Source organism: Bactrocera oleae, chromosome 4 (genome assembly GCF_042242935.1).
Source record: "Bactrocera oleae isolate idBacOlea1 chromosome 4, idBacOlea1, whole genome shotgun sequence".
Taxonomy (NCBI): domain Eukaryota; kingdom Metazoa; phylum Arthropoda; class Insecta; order Diptera; family Tephritidae; genus Bactrocera; species Bactrocera oleae.
Window position 1 is genome coordinate 18,297,189 of NC_091538.1, and position 23,344 is coordinate 18,320,532.

The following is a 23,344-nucleotide window of genomic DNA, read 5'->3' on the forward strand; positions in this document are numbered from 1 at the left end:
AATTGAAAAATGTTTGTTGCTGACAGCATTACATGCGTCGCTGGCAAGCAAAGGAGCAGACGACGAGTGTGTTACGCTAAAATGTGAATGTAGAAAAATGTTGTTGCATTCATAAGCAAATATAGTTTGTTGTTGTTTTTGTTGGTCTTTGGTTGGTTACTTATGTTTGCTGTTGGTGCGACGCGTTGCGACTTTCAATCGCTCACTGTGACACAAGCGATTAAACGCACACACACACAAACAATTCCACTCAGACTGGCTGCTGTTTGTTTTTGTAAATTAATGACTTAATTTTTGTGAAATTCGTAATTGCAGAAATTTCATTCAGCATGCATATTCAAATTTAGCTGTTGCAATGAATTATATTGCGCCGCATATGGCCAACCAACTGAAAGGCTGTGCGACTGTGTGTGTATATGTGTGTGGCCTGCTAGACTGAAGTGCATTAACATTTGCTTTTAAATGCAATTATTTACTCTGTTTTAATGTCATCTCTCCGGTCTTTTTGTTATTGTTGTTCTACATAAATACGGTTGTTTTTTCAACAAATTTTTTTTTTATTTAAATTTTTATTATTACTGCAAAGTATTAATTTAGACACTGTTGGCTTTCAGTGAGCTTTTACTACCAGTGGGCTTTTAGTCTAGAGAATTTAAAATATTTTTTTTTTGCAAATTTGTTTCCTTTGTAGTATTATTTAGTTTAAATTGGATTAAATTAGTGTCTGCATCTCTGTCTGGGACAAAACTAAATAATTAAAGCTTAAAACAAAAAATTTAAAAAAAATATTAGAAAAAAATTTAAAAAAAATATTTATATTAGAAAAAAATTTAAAAAAAAATTACTTAAAAAAACCAAAATATTAAGATATTATACCATCAGTGGTAATCCTTATTAGTCCTAAGCTGTATTAGAATATTTTCTAAAATTTGGATCTTCTAAAAAGGCGTGTACGATCGAAGTTTCTTGTTTTGCAATTTCGAATTCCAAGCAGGATGTCCAGCTTTGATTGACGATCTGATGATGCAGAAAGAAGGAGAGCGAGGCCGAGGTCTGTAGCTTTTCTTGTTTTGTAGCAGCAAGGATCTTATCTATTCAAAAGCACTATTATTCTCTCAAGTATTGTATATCAATAACTCAGGAATCAGCCTATGGGTTTACACCTGAAACTAAAAATAAGAGAATTAGTATCCTAAAAAGAGTATTTTTCGAGCGTCTGACTTGACAACTCAAACGATTTAACCTTTAAGTTTGCTTAAACACTTTAATAGATCCCGTAGATGAATAAAAGGATCCCATAAATATTCTCTTTCGATGAAATTATGATTTCCTTCTCAAATTGTTAACTTTTAATGCATTTGGTTAAAGGTTGTTGCAAATTTAGCAGAGCACTTGCCTTTCGTTGAACGTAAGTACTATAAAAATCTATATTATATAATAGATAAATGCGTAGGTATACACATGCAGCGATATTAAACGCTTAAAATAATATTTTCATGTTCTAATAAATATTTTTTTTGCACTTAATGCAGAAATTTAACGAAAATGTCCACTACAATTATTATCAACATACAGAAATTTCCTTTAATTTAAGCATTTTATTTACAAATTTGAAAAACAAAATGTTCTAATAAAATTTTGATCACCTTCCGCGTAGCTAGATTACACAAATATCTATAAATGCGCCTACATACATACGTAACTAATTATATTTGCGCGACATTTTAGCACAATCTCAAACGAATTTCTTCCAAAAGTTTTTACCTGTTGTAACATTTTTTCGTCGCTCGTGTAGAAATTCTACACTTAAATGCAATGCAGCATGTCTCCTTAAGCAATTTAATCAAAATCAGCAGCGAATGTGTGCAGACATGCCGATATGCAGGTGCCTTCAGCACACATAGGTAAGTATGTACATTTGTGTGAGAACGTGTAGCCGACATGGCGTATGAGTGATCTGTCACCAGTTATGCGTTGTTGCTGTAAGCATTAGCACGGTGCTGCACTTCATATGCAAAAATATCTGTATGTATGTATGAATGCACATGCTATTAATTACGGTTTTACATACCCCCTTATCTATATATATATACTATTCGAACGCATTTATGTGTATATGTGTGCGTGCATGCGTGTCTTTTTATAATTATTTCTGCATCATTTTGTTTATTGCCACCGTGTGTCGTTTATCTTTTTGATGTTCTTACGCTTTGTACGTTTTACGAGAGTTGAGGCGTGTCGCCTCACATTTGTATCGCATCGTTTCGTATCGCATGACATATCTACGACAAGAAATGCCGTATATTCACTGCTAATATATTATGTATACTTTTATATGTATGTTCAAATCTACTCGCAGTACAATGAGTTAGGCACAGCTATTTATATAAGTAGGCGATGATGCAGCAGCATTGCTGGCAGCAGGTGAATGACAGATTTTTATCAATTTTTCTTCAGCTTTGTTGTTGTCGTAATGGGGACAATACTCAAAAGCAGTTATGCATATACATACATCATGTATATTGTACACACAGACGTATTAGAAATGGTTTGTTTACGCCAATAAATTCGGAAAACGTTGAGTTTTGCAAAGGTGAAACATTTTATAGAAATTTTCATTGAGGAAATTGGTTGATATTAAGTATGTCATTGTTTAATTTTATAGGTACATATATTTGTATTATATTTATATAGGAAAAATATTTGAAAAATATGAAAAAACTAAAAGAAATGATTTAATTCTTTCTTAATCGATATATAAAATAAAATATAGTAAAAATATAAAGCAAAACCAAACTAATTGAAATTATATATGCAGGTACCATATACATATGTATGTATATGTATATTTAAAAAAATATTATTTTTAATTATATTAGCCTAAATAAATAAATATTTAATGTAAAAATTTAAATTATTACAAACGTTAATAAATAATAATAAAATACAAACAGAGAAGAATATTAAGTTACCTAATTCATATAAATAAACTAAGGTATAATATTTTTTAAAAGTTTTGAGCTAATCCAAATTTCTAATGTGAAAATATTGTTCAAGTTTAAAGTCCGTTATTTTAGTGATATACGAAGTTTAAGCTTGTAAGAATGAGGTATCTATAGGTAGATAAGTATATATATACAAACATACCTATTAAAATACTGCCAATGTACGCAGTGTAAAAGTAACTCTAACCCACAAAAGTCTGCTATCACAAATTGTCAAGTTTAGCCGCAGTAAACTTATTACAAAAGCAGATACCCGTAGGTTTAACCGAGCTTCCACTCGTATTGGCTCTAAATTTTTTGATATTAGTTGGCAAAGAAAGGATTCTGCGAGTTTTAAGCACGCTCCGAATGGCGGATAAATTGGTAAAAATCATTTGCATGCTTCACAGGGCAAAGCTTTCTATAATTTGTACCGTCATCGGACATTTTTTAATCCGACTAAGCAGGCGCGTCTCAAAAATTCTGAGAAATGGAAAAGATCGTTTCAAAATATATCAAAACACATTCCATAAGCAAATAATGGTAAGTTTCATACCTTTTCCTCACAACCCTCTATAAAGGGTTCCTAATAGTAGGTCCCACAGGTATTAAAAAATAGAAAAAACTATTTGTTTTCTTTTCGTGCATTGCACTACAATTTTGAATTGTGGATTTTCGAAAGCTATTTGGACTTTATTCAAATAATTTTTAGTACCAATCAACAGCTGTTTTCCTTAAATTTTATTACGTCAAACAGTTGCGCTGAAACGCGCAGACGACCGCATCAAATCACAGCGCATCACAACACGATCGCAATTGGATCACAACATATCGTAGCAAACAACAAGCACACACACTTACATACATATATGTATGTACCTATGCATATTTACACATGTAGAATGTCGGCTGGTGGTAATCGATCGGAATCGGACTCGGCACAAATTATTTTCTACGCTATATTTTATTTTTCGATGTGAAATTTAGAAGTTTATACGAATTCAACGAAGAATGTAATTAGTTCGATTGCCGGCAAAACTCTATAAACAAAATATTTCGTATGAAAAGTTAACAATTATAACGAATTTTCTTATGCATACAAATATGAAAACAAATGTACGCACAGGAAACATTACTGGATACATATAATATATATAACTATGCACTTTGGCGCTTTCGTTGCTTTCAGACTTCGGACTATTATTGCCTACAAGTCGACGACTGTCGGCGGTTGAGGTTCTATTTTCATGTGAAATTGAAATGAATAAAGCAAAACGATGAAATGCGCAAAGAAAGAAAAACTTTGCGTTGGTATTTTCATTACAGATACACATGAAACTGAAAACAGATCCAAGAATATCTCAAATCACCAACTATGCAGCCACGGCAAGTGTATGAACAACAATAATAACAAACGGAAGAGCTAGCTATCTAGTATAAACCGTTATGTGTTTGTGTATTATAGAAAATGCGTAAACGTAATGAGAAACCAGAGCAGAAAGTTTGTTGTGTTGCATAGTGCATGTATGTACATATATATGTATGCCTATAATTTATTCATATAAATAAGTATGCATATAGAATTTAATATTAACAATATGTAGCCGAAAGTTTTTTTGAGATTCGAAAAAGAGAGAATGTTAACTTCGGTTGCACAGAAGCTATATGTTAATACCCTTCAACAATACAAAATTTTGATAGATCAGTTTGTAAGGCAGCTTTATGCTATAGTGGTCTGATTAGAATAATTTCTTCGGAGATTGTCTCGCTGCTTTGAAAACCATCCCTGTTTTTATTTTATTCTTGATTAAGGACAAACCCAAGTTCATATAAAAATAGTCTGTGAAATGTCATTGTGAGCTGGGCACAATTAAAAGAAGTAGGTTAAAAAAATAGTAGTTTCCTTAAATTGTGCTAAACACATGGTCGGTGTAATCAGTTTACCTAAGTGCAGTGGAACTTTTATTTCAAATTTCCTTCATTAAAAATTTATAAAAAAAAAGTGTAAGGGTTTCTGTAAAATGTTTCCGATTTCTATATAGAATGGTGCAACCCTTAAGTATATAAAATAATGATACAGTCTAAGGATTTTATACTGGTTAGTGTCTAATGCTGATCATTTCCGCAAATTCCGAGAGCTAGTTTCTTATTTATTTAAGGAATAGATATAGATTAGATTATAAGTAAATAAGATTACAGGATCATTACCTCAAAGAATAGCAAATATAAATATAAGAAATATTTAGTAAAAATAGTAAATATGCCCATAATTTATAATACCTGTCTTCGATTCGCCAAGCGTTACTCTCCAGCTAATCGAACAAACTATACCAAATGCCCAAACAAACGGGCAGCACTTGTTGTACAACCTTGTGGTAACATGTCTTCTGACTCATCCGAAATAATGTTATAATTCTTTCTTAATAGAGAAAAAAAATGTTCACAAAAAAAAAAACGTTGCTGTAACCCTTTACTTTTATACTCTCGCAACCTGTTGCTACAGAGTATAATAGTTTTGTTCACCTAACGGTTGCTTGTATCACCTAAAACTAATCGAGTTAGATATAGGGTTATATATATATAAATGATCAGGATGAAGAGACGAGTTGAAATCCGGTTGACTGTCTGTCCGTCCGTCCGTCCGTCAGTGCATGCTCTAACTTGAGTAAAAATTAAGATATCTTTATGAAACTTGGAAGACATGTTTCTTGGTACCGTGAGACGGTTGGTATTGCAGATGGGCGTAATCGATACAAGACTGTTATTTAGTGCAGTTAAAATTTTTTTTTTTAAGTGGGCGTGGTCCCGCCATTAATAAGTTTAATGTGCATATCTCTTAAACCGCTAATGCTATAATAACAACTTTCACTGGAAGCAAATGTTTTTATAATCTCTACCTACAGTGTGAAAATAGTTGAAATCGGGTGGCAACTCCATCCGTCCACTTCCCATATAACGGTACTGTTAAAAACTACTAAAAGCGCGATAAATCAAGCACTAAACCCGCCAGAGACATTAAATTTTATCTCCTTTATAGGAACCGCGTTCAAAATTAGACAGTGGGCGTGGCACCGCCCACTTTTAGGTGAAAACCCATATCTTGGGATCTGCTTAACCGATTTGAACCAAATTCGGTGCATAACGTTCTTTTCATATTTCTATGTTATAGTGCGAAAATGGACGAAATCGGACTACAACCACGCCTATTTCCCATATGTTATATGGGATATTTTCAATTCCATTTTCAATTCCATCTGATTCTTTCACTTTCCACTATGCCTATCAAGCAACAATGATTATATCGGGGTAAAACTTTGCGTGAATAATACGTTTAAAGTATGCCACCTTGTGACCAAAAATTGTTTAAATCGAACCAAAACTGTTCAAGCCCCTAAGTACTAAATATATGGACCCCAGTGCCTATAGTTGACCTTCTACCAAAAATTTCAGTCAATCCACAAAGAAATCTCAAACGAGTATACCATTTGACTTTGCGAGAGTATAAAATGTTCGGTTACATCCGAACTTAGCTCTGCCTTACTTGTTATTTTCTATAATTTATTATAATTGAATTTTAAGTCTTAAGTTTTAAAAATACAAGAAAAAAAAGAAATCTGTATTTTCATTTGTCATTTGATTTACAATAGTAAAACTGATCTAAAATATGCAAAACAAAATGAGGCATACGTATACTCTCTTGCACGAATTCAAATCGATAACTTTGTTGTTGTTTTTACATGTAATTTTTTTGACAAAAGATCAGAACCGGCTAATGTCTGAAAAATGTATTATAGTATTTGTATTAAAAATTCTCAAAACTTTCAACATCTTTCAACGCTTCTTTTCGTGAACACTTTCGTATCAAACTCCACATTTTATAACTAGTTAAATTCTGCGCGTGAAAGTCAAAGTATCGAATTTATTTCATAACCTAGTGGAAATAAGCACTTTTTCATGTATGTATGTACCTATATACATGCTCGTATGTATCTAAAAATAGGTATGTATAATAATGCGATAAAATGTAAATAATAATAACAGCCAATATAATTGGAAAGATCGTGCAGCAGCGAGATCACTGAAAGTGAATACGATCTGCTGATTTCTGCGTTTACACGAACGTTGTGTGATGCCAAAACATACGATCCGAATTGTACGTTATGGTGACCCCTCTGAGGAAAGTAATACCATGTGTTTTGTGTAGTGTGGCAGTGGAAGAGAATGATTTTAAGCAGCGTGCGACGTAGGTTGTGTAATTTTAGAATTCTTCTTAATAATGTATGAGTGGTGTATTTTCGAAAAAGTGTTTTGATTCAAGCGATTGTGCGTCTAAGTATACGAGAAATCAAAGAAAAACCAATTAAAGGAAGCGAAAGCGAATCAAGTGTGTAAACGAGAGTGTGGAATAAGTTTTAATGGAAATATTATATCGGAAGAAGTAAGAAATATGATTATTATTGAAAAATTGTGAATTAAAAGATGTTATTATTAACATGATATTAAATATATTACTTCTTCGTTGATAAATATATTCTAAAAAAAATTAATAAAACAAATGTAAACTAAAAAACAGTTAAAAATTCTTATCATACTTCTAAAAATAATAATGAAGTTAGAAAATGTCTTCATTGAGGTGATAACAAATTATTTTAAATACAAAAAGATTAAATATATAAAATTATATCTACAAATATTTAAAAATTCTGAGGAAATTTTTAAAATAAATATTTCTTATGATATTTTTATTTAAGGAAATGGTTTTAACGATAAGACAAAATGCTAATTTAATTAAAAATTATTATTATTTTATTTAATGCTATTATAAAAATATTTTTATTAAAAACTTTACTGTGTAAAATGTGAAATTAAAAAAAAAAAGTTTAATTCTGAGCTAATTAAGATATTTAGACAATATCTTCTGTAATTAAAGATATTTTTAAACCAATTTTGTAAATAATTATACATCTACCTAAAAATTCGTAAGGAAATATGAACAGAATTTTTGTATATATTTTTAGTAAGCTTTCGAATACACTATAGATAATCTTTTTTTTAATTCGTATTCTACCATATGTACACCTGCTTGCATACGTTTTTTTGTTACACAATTGTTAATGTGAGTTTATTTTTATTGAGAAGTAAAGAATCACGCAAATTTTCCAGCCTAAAGAAAATTGCTTGCTTTGATAAAAATGAATAGAAATAACTCAGCTTGTTGCCACTTTTAATGAGCTGCAAGCAAATTAATATTCTAAATTTATGGGCGGAAGTGAGTTTGCAATAAAAAACTTAATTTTATTATGCTAATGGCAGGTTAAAAAGCATAATTAATGGAAGATTTTCATAATTTTAATAGAGCAGGGTTTGTAATGGAATTTTTTTCAAATTCTATATATAAAACTTTGGGCGAAAATCATATAAATTTGTTCATCATGGTTTTGCATACGTATAAAACCACCAAAAAAATATATTTACTTCGAAAATAGAAAAAACATAAAACTTCGAAATTATGACCTCAAAGATATCTACAGAATTTGAAGTTTGACAGTAACTTAAAATATTAATCTCGGCCAAAAAATGGAATTAAATCGCGAACATTTTCGCGCGATTACTATAGGCACCAGCGTCACCAGTATAATTGCATGAACACTTAACTGTAAATAAAATGTGTTCATGTTGGATCCCACACAATTTGTCAAACGCTCAAATAAAGGCTCGTGTCGATTCGTCGAGAGAAATGTTAGAAAAATACAACAGCGGTGCTTCGAAACAGGTCTATGACATCGTGACAGCTGATAAATCGTGTATGAAGCGGAAAGTAAACAGCAGTTGACCGTATAGGTGTTTCAAGAAGAGCCGAATCCAACAAAAGTTGTTCGCGCATGAAGCTCTTCCAAGCAAATTGTTGTATTTTGTAAAAACTGGACATGTCACAAACTTACCACTAGAACAACGTACAACAGTAAATTCTGAGTAATATACAACCATTTCTTTGCAAATTGTCTTTCAAGAAACCATGAAAACTAACCGTCGAAGACGGATCAGTCTTCACCACGACAATGCTAGCTCTCACACATTGACTGAAACAATTGCGTTTTTGAGCACGCAAAATATCGACTTGATGAGTTATCCATCGTATAGTTCTGACTTGGCTTCGAATGACTTCTTTTTATTTCCGTACGTAAAAAATAAACTAAGAGATCAACGTTTTTCGACACCTGAAGAGGCGGTTCACGGTTTTGGAGATATCATACAAAACTGTTAAGATCTTAGTGGAGAATATTTTTAAAAACAATAAAGCGATTTTCGATAATAAATATTTGTTTTTGTTCTCTAATTTCTAATTTCGAAATATAAAGGGAAACCCTCATAATGTAGCAAATAAAATGAACGGAAATTTGCTACAACTTTTAAAATTGACCGGATAGAAAATTTGTATTAAGATAAACATTTTAATTTTTAAAAATGAATTATGTATAGATATGTGCTAAAGTTTGTTAAGGTCTACAATAAAAATTTAAAAAGTCTCAAAAAATTTAATGCCTCAAAAATAATATTTTAATTTCGTGCCTAATTACACACACATTCTTCACCTCCTGACACACAGAGCGTTTAGTTTTCGTCACTCAACTTAAATATTTTATATATGTAAACATAAAACAAGCGACATATAACACACAGATTTCTAAAAAAAAATTAAAATTTTACATAATTAAACATTTGATTGCCTTATTTTCGTGAGGAAAAATACTCGAATTATATGTAAACATTTAGTAATTTCTAAAAATGAAATACGAAACTTCTATTTATTGCTTACTTGTGTTGTGCTGAGTGAAATGATCTGCGTTATTTGAGAATTTACTGTTGGCAGGCGGCCAATTTTCGAAAGGCACGACAAATTGGGATGCACGCTCGTGAGTGAAAATATATCACATGAGAGCGAGTACAAGTATGAAAAAACGAGAAAACCTTGCAGAGCAGAGCACTACAGTGACACAAAGAAAGATAAAGATACAGAGAGAGAGACAGAACGACAGAGAGAAGAAAAACCAAGAGGAAGATTAACACCAATGTTTTTTTTTTTTTGATTAGGATTGAATGTAAAAAAAGTGTGTTTTTATTATTGGCAATAATGAGGTGTAATTTGAGATCGACTGCCAGATCTACACTCGTTTTGGGATTTATATGAATAAATATATGATAAATGAAAATAAACATCAAGTAAACTTTTCTCAAAACCATAAAAAAAATTCAAACACTTTATAAGTAAACTAAAATTGAGTGTAAATCGAGAGAACACAGGCATCTTTCGCTCATGTTAGTAAAACTTCCTCTTGCTCTTTTGACAATATCAACTGTTCTTTTACGTTACTGTTATCGAGTATTATTAACTTTCATTACACAGTTCTTTTCTGAGAAAATATTTCCATAGTGACTTCACGCATCCATTACAAAAATTTTTTTTTTAATATTGAAGCCTATTACAATAGGCAATCGACAATGTTCCATATATACCAAGTACGAACCGAATCGATAAAAAATCTTTTTTTTTATTGGTACAACCTTTGTCTAGGTTCGTTTGAAGTTTGATCTCCATATGCCAATTAGTGGGTGTTTGGTAGCTGTTTGTTTACGGTGCAAAAAGTTTCTCTGGCGATTTTTACCATGTTGAAAAACAATTGAACAACGAATTTGCTTGACATTTTGTGTTTTCAATGGAATCACAGTTACGGAATTGAATGGAAAATATTGCAGAATTGTTTTGGAGAGTCTATTTTATCATACTTATTTATAAAGTCATCACAAATGTTGTTATTTGTTGCTTTTATTTTCGTCCATAGTCGTTTTGCTCTTCGCTTTCACATACATGTACATGTACGTATACTCCCCTTTCGATATTATGCACTTATATTAGCGCATATTCCAGTCGTCGAAACATGTGACAAACTCGATTTTTGGCATATCTCTCTTGTAAAACGACGATCCTTCATGCTTCTCTTAATTTCTGGAAATATGAAAAAGTCACATGGAGCCTGTCTGGGAATATAGAGGCTGGGGCATCGTTACATTATTGTTTTTGGCCAAAAGTTCACGAACATGCAACGAAGTGTAAGCTTTCACGTCTAAGCTTGGCGGTTACAGACAAAGAAAGCAATGAGTACATTTTGACAATTCTCCACAAACCCGCGAAATTTTAAAACTTCCGTTATATTTTTAACACACCTCGTATTTAGACTCATAAATATCTTCTACTTCATGGAAAAATGTATACGATGGGTTTGTGGCTTAATACAATGTTTGAAAATTCTAGTGATTTGGGAAAACTGAATAATTATGGTACTTTCACGTTTACTAGTGGTAAACACTTTCTATCACTTCGCACCAGAACATAATATATTTGGGCAATGTTTTTGTGCTCAGCTGTATTAAGTGCACCAGTCAAAACTAGCAAAACATTTATTAAATCATTACATAATATTTTTAATTCTAAAATATATAAAAATATGAATTTTCTGAATGACCTTTTAAAATATGTATGTGTGTTGTTTTGTTCTTTTGCAGGTTTTCCAATAACTAAAGCAATGCGTCGCTTGCTCCATTAACTCTTGTAAACAGTTTTTTTTTGTTATCGAAAACTAAAAAAAAGTCTGATTAAAGGAAATAAAAACAACAACAAAATGCTACAACATACCGCCACAGATTTCTACGACTTGGCTGCCGCCAATGCTGCCGTATTGAGTGCGCGTCAAACGCCACCATACAGTCCGACGGGTTTGATCAGCGTAGGAGCAGGTCTTAGCAATAACAATAACAACAATTCAAGCAATAATAATTTAGACATGTTGGGACACAATGGCAGTATTATTGGACCTATCAGCGGTGGTGGTGGCGGTGGTCATATCAGCAATACGAATGGTGGCAGTAATGGGCGTGAAACGTTGCCCAGTTTTGGCTTCACGCAGGAACAAGTGGCTTGCGTGTGTGAGGTAAGTGAGGCGGCAATAAAAGTGTTTAAGTTACTAACAGTTTGATAATTTTATATTTTGTTTCGTTATATTTATATTGGTTCTAGGTACTCCAACAAGCTGGTAACATCGAAAGACTGGGCCGCTTCCTATGGTCCTTACCGCAATGTGATAAACTGCAATTGAACGAGTCTGTGCTGAAAGCGAAGGCCGTTGTTGCTTTCCATCGTGGACAGTATAAGGAGTTATATCGTCTGCTCGAGCATCATCAATTCTCACCACATAATCATGCTAAATTGCAGGCGCTATGGTTGAAAGGTGAATATACATGTCATTTTATTTACTTAACGCAAAATGTTATATGTTTTTATATTCTGTATATTATCAATATTTTTTTTTTTTTTGATTTTTGTATTAATTTTGAACACTTTTATTTTATTCGAAATGTAGCGCATTATGTGGAAGCCGAGAAACTGCGCGGAAGACCTTTAGGTGCTGTTGGTAAATATCGCGTACGTCGCAAATTTCCACTGCCACGCACAATTTGGGATGGCGAAGAGACGAGTTACTGCTTCAAGGTGAGTGAGTGTATCTAAATATGTGTGCGCGTTTGTGTATGTGCCTTGTTGAATTTCGGAAGACGAGGAGGCAAACAGCGTTGCATTTTAAACTTTATTTATTCACAGTAAGGGTAACTTTTTTAATTGCTGCTGCCGGTAAAGTTTCTTCACACACATGAGCCTTCGTTTGCTCTACTTTTCAAAAAAGGGGGAAATTCTGTATGAAATCGTAGTAGTGTCGGAGCTTGTTTCTCGAAATGAAGTTAAAACTTTTACGTGTCCTGCGGCATTCTGTATGTGCTTTTGCAGGTTGTTAAGTTGGATTGATAATCAGCAACAATTAAGCTGGCTTAAAGACAACAGCTTGGCAGCTCTTTAAAGCTACTGGGTGGTTATGGAAAGATATTTGCAGTAATGTTTGTTACTTAAATGGCTTCATTTGATTAACTTATGACCTTTACAAGTTGTATGGGTAAAAATTTACATATATGTACAGGCATAAGTATATAATTTTAGTTTTTCTTCTCCAACTCTTTCCGAATATATGTATAATTCAATTTATAAATTTGTAAATTGCCACAGAATATTCTCTGATAAAATAAGTTAAATTATAAGTACATAAGTTTTCGTGGAAAATTCTTGTAATATCGACAAAAGTACACCACGCCATTTCATAATTTCATTTTTAGTGAAAACATGACCTTATTAGTAAAGTGAGCAACAGTAAACGAACGTGACTTTAAATATAAATAAATAAATTTGATCTTAAATTAAAACATGTTTGAGTCATAATGTTTATTTAGAGTGAGGTGTAAAAACTAAATAAAATTTCATGCTAAACTGCTAAAAATTGTTATTGTAAAAATGTATAATTAAAAACTAAACATTTCTCTTCCCACAGGAGAAATCTCGATCTGTATTAAGAGACTGGTATGCCCACAACCCATATCCTTCCCCGCGTGAGAAACGTGAACTAGCAGAAGCTACAGGACTGACAACTACACAGGTCGGTAAACAAATTTTGATAAAAAAAGTTTTAAAAATATTTTTACCCTAAATATATTTATGAAATGTATGTATATATGTATGCAAAATATATTAAAATCATAATTAGGGTTGCGAATTCTTTCATTCAAAAATGTTGGACTAAAAACTAGATTTTAGATGACCAAAATAGTAGAACATAAACGCAAAAAAATTTAAATCTTAAAACAATTTATTTTTTTAATTCTTCATTATAAGCTTGGGATTAATTGTTTTTTTTTTACACGGTATTTGGAATTAAAAATAATTTTTAAATCCGCTTTTTGGGAGTTTTTCTTGAGATTTATTTTATTTGCGATTAATACTTTAAGCATTATTTTTTATGAGGATTTTCAGGATTACAAAATAAAAAAAATTATTCAATTATTTGTTTACTGCTAAACAATGTGTTTAATTCAAATGACTGAAATTACAAACAAAGAAAGGTCAAACTATAAAATTTTTGATTAAAATAAAAAACTATTTATAAAATAATAATAATTATTATAAAATAATGTGACGAACACGAATGATAGAACAAAATCGTTTCGACGATAAATTGCCAGAAGCAACCAGTTAACGAATTAGTGGTACTAGAAGGTTCTAGAAGCGATGTTTTGTTAAAGATCTACTATATAAGGGCTGCCGGATTGTGCAGCAAACACAGTTCTAGTTAGAGTGTTGTCGTGTTAAGAGCAATTGAGACATAAGCAAGAAGTTGTAAACTCGAATGGCGAGCAATAAGTGTTAAGTTGTTAGAATTAGAAATAAAGATAAGTGTATAGCCATTAAATTGGGACTTTTACTTAACAATCCAGTGATCGAACTCAAGAGTGAGTTACAAGGTAGATGATTTATCGAAAAATCCGTTACAATAATATTAATATTAATACTATTAATTATTTAAATGAAAAGTTTATGTTAAGTTCATACCAAATTAATAAAACATAAAAATATGATATTTCTTTATATAAAAAAATGAAAAATATGCATGCTTAGGAACCTGTAGAGAAAATTTTCTGAGAAAATAAAGCAAATCGGAGGGGGGGTCGTATCAAAAGTTTAGCCACAATAAAAAAAAAAAAGTTAAACTACAAAAAAACAATTTCTAGCAAAAAAATATATTTAGAAATAACGTTATTTCCAAAACTTTTGACATTTTATTTTTTGTTCAAATTCTTTGATTCTTTCAATTAAACTATTTTGCAGGAACCAACTTTTTGTCAGTACACTGCAAAAAAAAAGTTAAAAGTCTAATTTCCACATTCATAACGAATTTTCGTATTTTTTAATCACCCAGTGTAATTTGTTCTCTTATTTAAATATTTTTGCTCGCTTTCAACGTTTAGCGTAATTTTCACATTTTTGAAATTTTCAAAATTTTCAATGTCAAAATCGCCACTATTTTCTTAACGTAGATGTGTATGTCCATACATACATAGATATTAACGTGGTATTTAAGCATTTGTGTAGCATATGCTTTGCATTGTATCAATTTATCAATTTCACCACTTAATCGTTCTCTGTTTCTCGCTTGAATGCAGCTAATTAAGTTGTACTTTTTAACAAATGGCAGACATTTAATTATTCATTTAGATGACCTGATTCAAACTTTGTACGTATACATAACTTTACAAAATAAATCGTTGAGAAGGTACAATATTTATAATAAAAGAAAATTAATAAATATTATTATTTAATAAATTAATTATCAAATTTTTTTAAATATTTAAATTAATAAAAATTAAAATAAAAGCAAACAAAATCATTAGTAAATTTAATAATTTTTTTGTAAAAAAATTAAAATTAAAAAATTAAAATTGAAAAGATAAAAACATTTTGTTTGTAGTATAAAAGTTAAAAATTTTATGTTTTTTATTGATTTAAAATTTGTTTGTTTTCAGGTTTCAAATTGGTTTAAAAACCGCAGACAACGGGATCGTGCTGCTGAACACAAAGAGTAAGTAAAATCAATTATATATGAAAAATCTATTTCAGAAAAAATATATAGAAAAATAAGGGAAAAAGCTGAAATTAAGCTCCCTGATTTGTTGTTTACACTTATTTTAAAAATTACGTTGCGTGTCATTGCCATCATTTTTCAACAATATTACACGAAAATTAAAAAAAAAAAATTAAGATGTCATTACTATGGCGCTGAGGGATGCAACCCTGAATGTGACAGTTATGTTACAGACGTTTTAATTTTTGTAAAATAAAATGCAACAAAAAATATTTGCATATGCAATTTTCAACTAAAATAAATAACCGTATAATTAGTGTCAGGGTTGTAAAAATATGTAAAATTCGCTTTTTGGTTTTTACGAAATGCGGTGAAAGAAAGCGCATGGAAAATTTGCCACAAGATCATATTTGCATCCGCGGGCAGTACAAGCTGCATGACCTTGGCAATAAGCGATACACGAAAAACAAAACATAAAGCTTCAGTTACATATGCATACTTGTATGTACAAATGTACATACATATATACATACACTTGTGCACACGCCCACATAAGCAGCGGTCGCTCACACCTCGAACGCTGCCGCCGACTGCTTGCGAGCCGTCACAAAAACTATTCATTTTCATGTATTTGAGACAAAACAGCTTTTTGGACAAGAACAAACGAACAAATATCAAAATAACAACAACAACAACAATAGTGAAACACATAGCAATAATAATGTCAAGAAAATAACATTGCACGAGCTGTGAACGCGCTGCTGGTGGTCAGTTGTTCTCATGCTCTTCTTCTTCTCGCTGCTGTCAAATTTGTTCGACTAAGGCAGAGAAAAGCGTGGAGGAATAAAAACAGAAAAATTCAATCTTATTTATTTGCTACTTCATATTATGTTTGGAAGTGTGTGTGTTTGCGTGTTTTAATAAAGTTCTCATATTTGTCGTCAGATTTTCTAAGTACGTATAAGAGTACTACGAAATTCAAATTTCATAAAATATTAATATTTCTCATATGTCAACATACTTGTACATATAACCAATATATAGTATTTGTGTTATATTAAATTAAATATAATTTCTCTAACAAGCATATTTTTAATGTTGCATACTTGAAATAAATGAGCAATTAAATGTAGAGATATGAGCACAGCAGCTAACATTGGATATTTATGAAAAAATGCGTTAAAAAACTTGAATAGTATTTAGATTATATGACTAAAATGTGTATATGTATATGTAATCTGAATTTTTATAAATTTATTCTAGCGATTGTATACCTACATAGGTACATTCAGATTTATCCGAAAAAACTCTTGAAGACTTTCTAAAAAAATACAGTTCAATTGAATTTTATATATTTTTTATCTCAAATGATGATATTTAACAACACTGGTAACATCTCAACTGTCAAACAATTGATCGTTTTCGCTTGTTGTTCTTGTATAGGGTTTGAAAATTCTATAGTAGTTAGAATATTTTTGTCTTGTTTGAAGTCGCATATTTCTTAATCAAACTGCTGAACTCCGAAAAACTCGTTGAGCTTGAATTATTTTACATGGAATTTGATGGTTGAAATTTAGCGAGCATTCCTTTGTTGTTAGAAGGCTGAGATTCCTTACGAAAATAATACTAATAGGCACAATAACAAAAATTTATTCCTGGCATAGCTGAGAATTTTTTAACTCAAAAATGTGGGATTAAAAATTAAATTTCCATTTTTTACAATAATTCAATATTTTTGGGATTAAAAATTTAAAATATTATTTTTTGGTTTGAATGAAGTACGTTAACGTGAAAAAATATTAATTCTAAAAGAAATTCTTTCTTTAGTTTTTAATAATTAGGATTAAAATAATTATTACTTTTTTTTTTAATCCGGTATGAGGGAATACATTTATTTTTTCCTTATTCTCGTATTTAGGATTACAAAATAAATAAAAATTGAATTCAAATGTTAATTCAATTACTTTTTTGTAAGTATATTAAGTTGCCACGAAGTTTGATACATCCCAAAGGAAAGGTCGGAGACCCTTTAAAACACATTAATACGTAAATGATCAGTGTGACGACCATGTCCGTCTGTCTTTCCGTCCGCGAACTAGTCTCTTAATTTTTGAGATCTTGATCTGAAATTTTGAATATGTCCTTAGTTTTCCTTTAAACAAAAATAGTGGAATAAATTTCAAATTGATATACACATCAATTTATTTTTCTTAAAAATATTTTTCGTTTTTGCGTGAGTTTCCCTCCATTTATTCGACGTCCTTCCATTTATTTTTTCTCTATCTGTGTTACAACACTTCAGTAGTTTCTAGTTTTTTCGGAAAATATTTAAATATTTTTACAAATTTTAATGAAACATAGAAATTTGTTAAAAACTAAGTCTAAACCTCAAACTTTTCGAACATCCAAAAACTTTATTTATTTGGCTCTCAGATAACTGTTTATCTGTTATTTCGGTGAATTTTCAGAAGTACTCAACATTTTGCTCCTAATACCTATTATATAATATTAAAAGATTACTTCTTAATTGGGGAAGTTAAGTTAAACTATCAATTTAACAGCGATAGTTAGATTAAACTGCCAACTTATAACGGTACGCAATTTTGTATCATAACAAATTTTATTCTATTAAAAAATCGAATTTTAAAAAGTTTCTGTTTCATTGTGCTTTAGCTTCCATATTGATAGTTGTGCACCCATGGCGGTCAGAATAAAACGAGTTAGCCGCCTAAATAACTCTCGCTTCATCGATGTTTTCGAAAAAAATCTTTGCAAACAAGTAAGCACGAAAATATCTCTCACATTCCTTAAAATACCAATACAATTTCCATTTCCATGTAATTGCTAAATCGGTTTTTTTTTACCAAAAATAAAATTTCCCTTTCAATATTTATTTAAAATAAAACATCTGCTTGCTTCACATCTAAATAAATATTTGCAAACTAGGGTCAAACATGTGTGCGGAGAGGCAACAAAATCCAAAAAAAAGTATCAAAGATCGCACACAACAACCACAAACAGCGAAGAATGCATTGACTTGACTCCGCTTTCCGACGTCCTTTCGAGTGCGCGTCAAACAGATCCGACGGCAATGATAAATACACTTAAGAACAAATATATGAGCATACTTAAAGTAATTGCTAATATGTACTCGCAGTTTTCGTATTGTTCGTTGCGGACTTTCTTCTCTTGCACTTAGCGGCCATTTTCTTTATACATGTGTATATTTGTTTACGTGAGTGTGTGTTGCGTTTCACTGCATTTAAATGTCCTGCTGGAAGTTAGAAATAAAAGCAGCACTGCTGATTGTCTATGTTGATTGACTTCCTGACTGCACTGTTTGCAGGCACTTGAGCGCACTTTTGCCAGCGTGTATGCCGGCAATTGGTTGGCGCAAAGGAGTGTTTAGCGCCGTCTTGCAAGGGCGGCAAATTCAATAGGCAAATTTGTTTAGTAGAAAATTTATTTCTACAAACGCAAATATTCGATTTTTCATTAGCTTTAACTATGCTAAAATATGTTTAAATTTCTGCCCAGCAAGTGGCTTTTTCTATTTTGGAAACTAATTAATTTAATTTGACTAATTTTGTCGTTTTAAAGATATAAGTGTGGGTCGATGCGTTGTCATTGCGTGTTTTCTGCAATTCGTCGTCGAATCGACTAAAAAAAAATAAAAATCAAATCACTAACCGATATTATTGTTTTTACATTTTTTTAAAGTCTGATTCGGCCAATAGAAGTCAACAATATTTTAACAATAGCCGGCTATGATAGTGGCGCCATTGGGCGGTGAGGATGAGTACATGTCGGACCCCTCCCGCTTGTACAGTTTCGAAATTTCGAAAATTTAACTAGAAATAATTTTTCTTTTTCAAATATAACCGAAACTGTCCATATTCGGTAAGGTAGAATTTTTAAGAGTCTAGGAACTGGCTGGTATATTTTGGAGATATATATTTATAAACAAGTAAGGGAGAGCTAAGTTCGGGTGTAAACGAACATTTACACTCTTGTAACGTGCAAGGGTACCTCAAAAGCAAAGTTTTGTCCCAATATATTTATTGGTGTATGATTTGTGTACTGGAAAGTAAAATAATCCGATTCCGATAATTTTCACAATGGGATATAGGACCGTCAGGTTTATGTTATATACAAATTTTTTGGGTAAAATTGGTCGAGTAGGTCCCGAAATCAATTATCATCTATACGTGGGCGTTGCCACTCCCACTGTCCCATTTTGACCCCGGCTACTATAAATGCCTCTTGTATAATCACGGGGGCAAAATGTCTCTGGCGAATTTGGTTATTTATTTATCGAACTTTAAGTAGTTTTTAACAAAACCGTTATATGGGAAGGGAGCGGGATTATAATACGATTTCATGCATTTTCAGGTGATACAATCAACCGTTAGGTGAACAAAATGATTATACTCTGTAGCAACATGTTGCAAGAGTATAAAAACATTAAAGCTTGTGTGATATATTTTTTCAAACATACATATATGTATATATGTATGTATTACTATATAAATAGCAGCACCAAAAGCAATGAAATCTTCCTCCCAATATAATATGAACTTTAGCTGCCAAAAAGCAAAAAACAACAAAATAAAAGACAAAACAAACAAAAATGAGCACAACGCATATTGGATATCGAATTACGATTTTGTCTACGTTTTCAGCAACACTTATTAACTACAAAAATACATACAAACATATGAATTTATGTACACAAGTTGATTCCTAAAAGTATACACAAAAGCAAGAATAAAGTGGAATAAAAGCGAAAATGGGCAAAAAGAGTGACAAAAGTAGAAGTTTGATGAACAAAAGTTTATTTTCTAGTACATAAATGTGGTACACACACAAAGCCCCTACTATATGCTTTTTTTATATACACTTATGTAATATACTTACATATATTATATATTATATAAAGTCAATATTCGAGTGTTTATGTCAGCTCGATATGACTGAATGTCCTTTCCAGTTGTTATTTTGCACATATGTACATTTGTATATGCATATACTGCAATATTATACATAATACATACCATTTAGGTGAGTTTTGTTATATGTATTATGCTCATAATGACGTTTTGTCAAGTTGAGTAAGGCAAATGAACTTAAACGAAAAGGACAAGAAATAAAGTCATAAAAAAAAGCAAACAAGGCAGGTCGAAGTATTAGCTATTACTTACTAGCTGCTACTTTATTTGCTTAAAGTCCTTGTTTCCGGATTAGAAATGTAGATGGAAATTAGCGTGTGCTCCTCAAAATTCCATCTAATTATTATCATATTATCTAAAACTGTACCGTTTTGTTTTACAATTTTTTTTAAATTTTGTTCTTTATGTTTCCTTAGGCCATAAGATCTGTGAGGTTCAAAGACGTCTCTATATTAATGATCTCAATTAATTGTTTTTATAAAAAATATTTTGAGCGGGCTTAATTAAATACCAAAGGATATTGATTTTGAGTCCAAGTTGATTTTTGTACTGTGTATGTATTTCTAGTGATACCATAAACCGACACCCCATGGCTGATGAATTTTAGACGAAGCTTTTGTGTTTTCGATTTACACCCAAAGTTTTAAACTACGTACCATGGCCCTCACCTATCGTAAACAATTCTAGTATTTATTTTTCCCGATTGGGATTCGCGGGCCGCTATACAGGTTTGAAATGGGTTTGAACTACAAAATTCAATACCTGGGAACATATTTAATGGCAGTTTAAAACCGGCTGGTAGAGTAATCAGTACTTATAGATTAGAAACTAGAAACTATGCTATTTGGATGAGATGATTGAACTTCCATTAATGCGAAATTTTTTAACTGTAGCGCACTGTATTTCACTCCATGAAATTAATTCTGTGGGATACGGTGTATGCAAAATATGTTTACCCTCAAATCTAGTTATAGCATAGGGAGCATATATATGGCAGTACGAAGCTTCGAAAATTTTCTTTTTCTTAACCTTTTCATGACTATAGCTTGTTAAATAAAACAGTTTTCCATACAAAGACTTGAATTGGATCGATCAGTTTGTATGGCACCTAAATGCTATAGAAAAGGACATGTGCAAAATTTAAGGTCAAAATATCAAAAACTGAAGGACAGGACTATACAGGCGGACAGCCTGATAGCCACGGCTAAATCGATTCAGCTCCCTCACTCTGATCATATATATATATATACCTTAAAAGGTGTCCGACGTTTCCTTTTGGGTGTTAATAACATCGTGAAAACTTAAGATACCCTGTTCAGTGTTGTTAGGGTAAGGTCAAATATGTCTGTCGATATATTTACTTACTTTACAAGAATCCTGTAACAAACTTTTCGAGAAAGTTTTTTTCTTTCAGTAAGTATGTACATATGAAAATACTTATATACCTAAAAACTCTTATTCGAATTAAACATGCTAAATATGCACACATATTATATATGTACATTTGAGGCATATATGTATGGAATAACGGTTAATAACAAAAATCAATAAAATTACATAGGAGTATGTTTCTTAAGGCAAGTGAGTAAATAAACAAAGGCTGATGGTACAAATTTTTTCTTTAAGTGGGTATTTTTAACGGTAACTATTATGAATACTTTTGCTTATAAACGACTCTTAAAGAACTGATGAAATTTATATTACAAATATTTAGCCATAAAAGCAAAAGCTTTTTAGTTATTAAACGAGTTTAATCGCTTTTAGAAAAATAAAGCTTGGCTAAGCGTATAACTGTGCTTTGTGGGTGGTCGCGTGCGCCTGCCTTCTTTGATTTTAATGAGCTTATTTTCTTAATGCTTTAATTTCTGACATTACAAGTTTTCAGTTGTACATACAAACCTACATATAGTATGTATGTATGTATCAGAGTATGTGCAACAGTTATAGTTTATATTTACTTTTTGCATTTGCTTACTTCATCACAAATTTTTTTTAGCTGAATGAAGTTTAAAATTCATTGACGAGGAATTAATTCATAAATGTGTCGTTAAGTAGTTGTTATTGTTTGTGTGCCTCTCGAACACAGCTTTCGTATAAAGCTTCGCTTATTTAAAATCTGTGTGTAGATACTACATCATTGCCTTTGCAGCAACTTGGCGCTTATCGAAAGTTTTTGTTTTTACTTTTTGTAAGCATCTTTTTACGTTTTTCTTTTTTGGTTGTTGGCACAAGTGCATTAGCTTGGAAATAAAAAATTCAATACACTTGAATGGATTAATAACAAATGATCGTCACGTGTTTGTCGTGTAGGAAGCTGAAGGAGCATAATAAAAAAATTGTTAAAAAGAGAGAATGTTAAAATTAAATTAATTTTATTCTTATAATTAAACTATTTTGCTGGATAAAAATCAAATAAACTAATACATCGAAATATAATAAGAAAAGAAATAATAAAAAAAAACATTATATTTGAATAAAAACATAAAATATAATGAATTCCCACCCCTAAACAAAGTGACTATAATATATCAGCATATAATATTAAAGAAGATTCCGTCCCCCATATAAGTTCAGGCTACGAAACACGAATGTATGTATCTCCATTAAACAACTGACAGCTCAGCAGTTTTCTTCAGACTATTTATTTATTTTATACAATTATAATAGTAAAGAAAATCATATAAATAATATTAATATAACTAATCATAAAATTAGTAGTGAACTTTTGATACACAGACAGAGCGAGATAGATTTAGATAGATTTCCAGTGTCATTTCATTATATTAGATACATATAAAATAATTAATGCTCACTTTACTTTTAAATATTAAAATTTTTTACTAAAGCTTGTGCTAACTAGCACATCTATTATTATGGACACTACTGTGCATACATATGT

The 23,344-nt window shown here is 31.1% G+C and overlaps 1 protein-coding gene and 2 long non-coding RNA genes across 3 annotated transcripts in view; 1 reads left to right on the forward strand and 2 right to left on the reverse strand.

Moving 5' to 3' along the window:
- Positions 1 to 878: 878 nt before the first annotated feature.
- The window catches only part of LOC118683250 (uncharacterized), a 38,744-nt gene continuing 16,278 nt past the window's right edge, over positions 879 to 23,344 (reverse strand). Inside the window, exon 4 of the long non-coding RNA XR_011395903.1 lies at positions 879 to 1,169. This is a non-coding gene — a long non-coding RNA (uncharacterized lncRNA). The remainder of the gene's footprint in view (positions 1,170 to 23,344) is intronic.
- LOC118683252 (uncharacterized) lies at positions 11,411 to 11,758 on the reverse strand. The gene is made up of 2 exons (XR_004979188.2): positions 11,677 to 11,758; positions 11,411 to 11,620 (listed from the first exon to the last, which is right to left on the reverse strand). It is a non-coding gene; the product is annotated as an uncharacterized lncRNA (long non-coding RNA).
- so (sine oculis) overlaps positions 11,598 to 23,344 on the forward strand; it is a 37,894-nt gene continuing 26,147 nt past the window's right edge. The window contains exons 1-5 of the mRNA XM_070107983.1: positions 11,598 to 11,971; positions 12,058 to 12,268; positions 12,401 to 12,528; positions 13,412 to 13,516; positions 15,438 to 15,493. Coding sequence (XP_069964084.1) covers positions 11,663 to 11,971; positions 12,058 to 12,268; positions 12,401 to 12,528; positions 13,412 to 13,516; positions 15,438 to 15,493 — 809 coding nt within the window. The 5' untranslated portion in view covers positions 11,598 to 11,662. The remainder of the gene's footprint in view (positions 11,972 to 12,057; positions 12,269 to 12,400; positions 12,529 to 13,411; positions 13,517 to 15,437; positions 15,494 to 23,344) is intronic.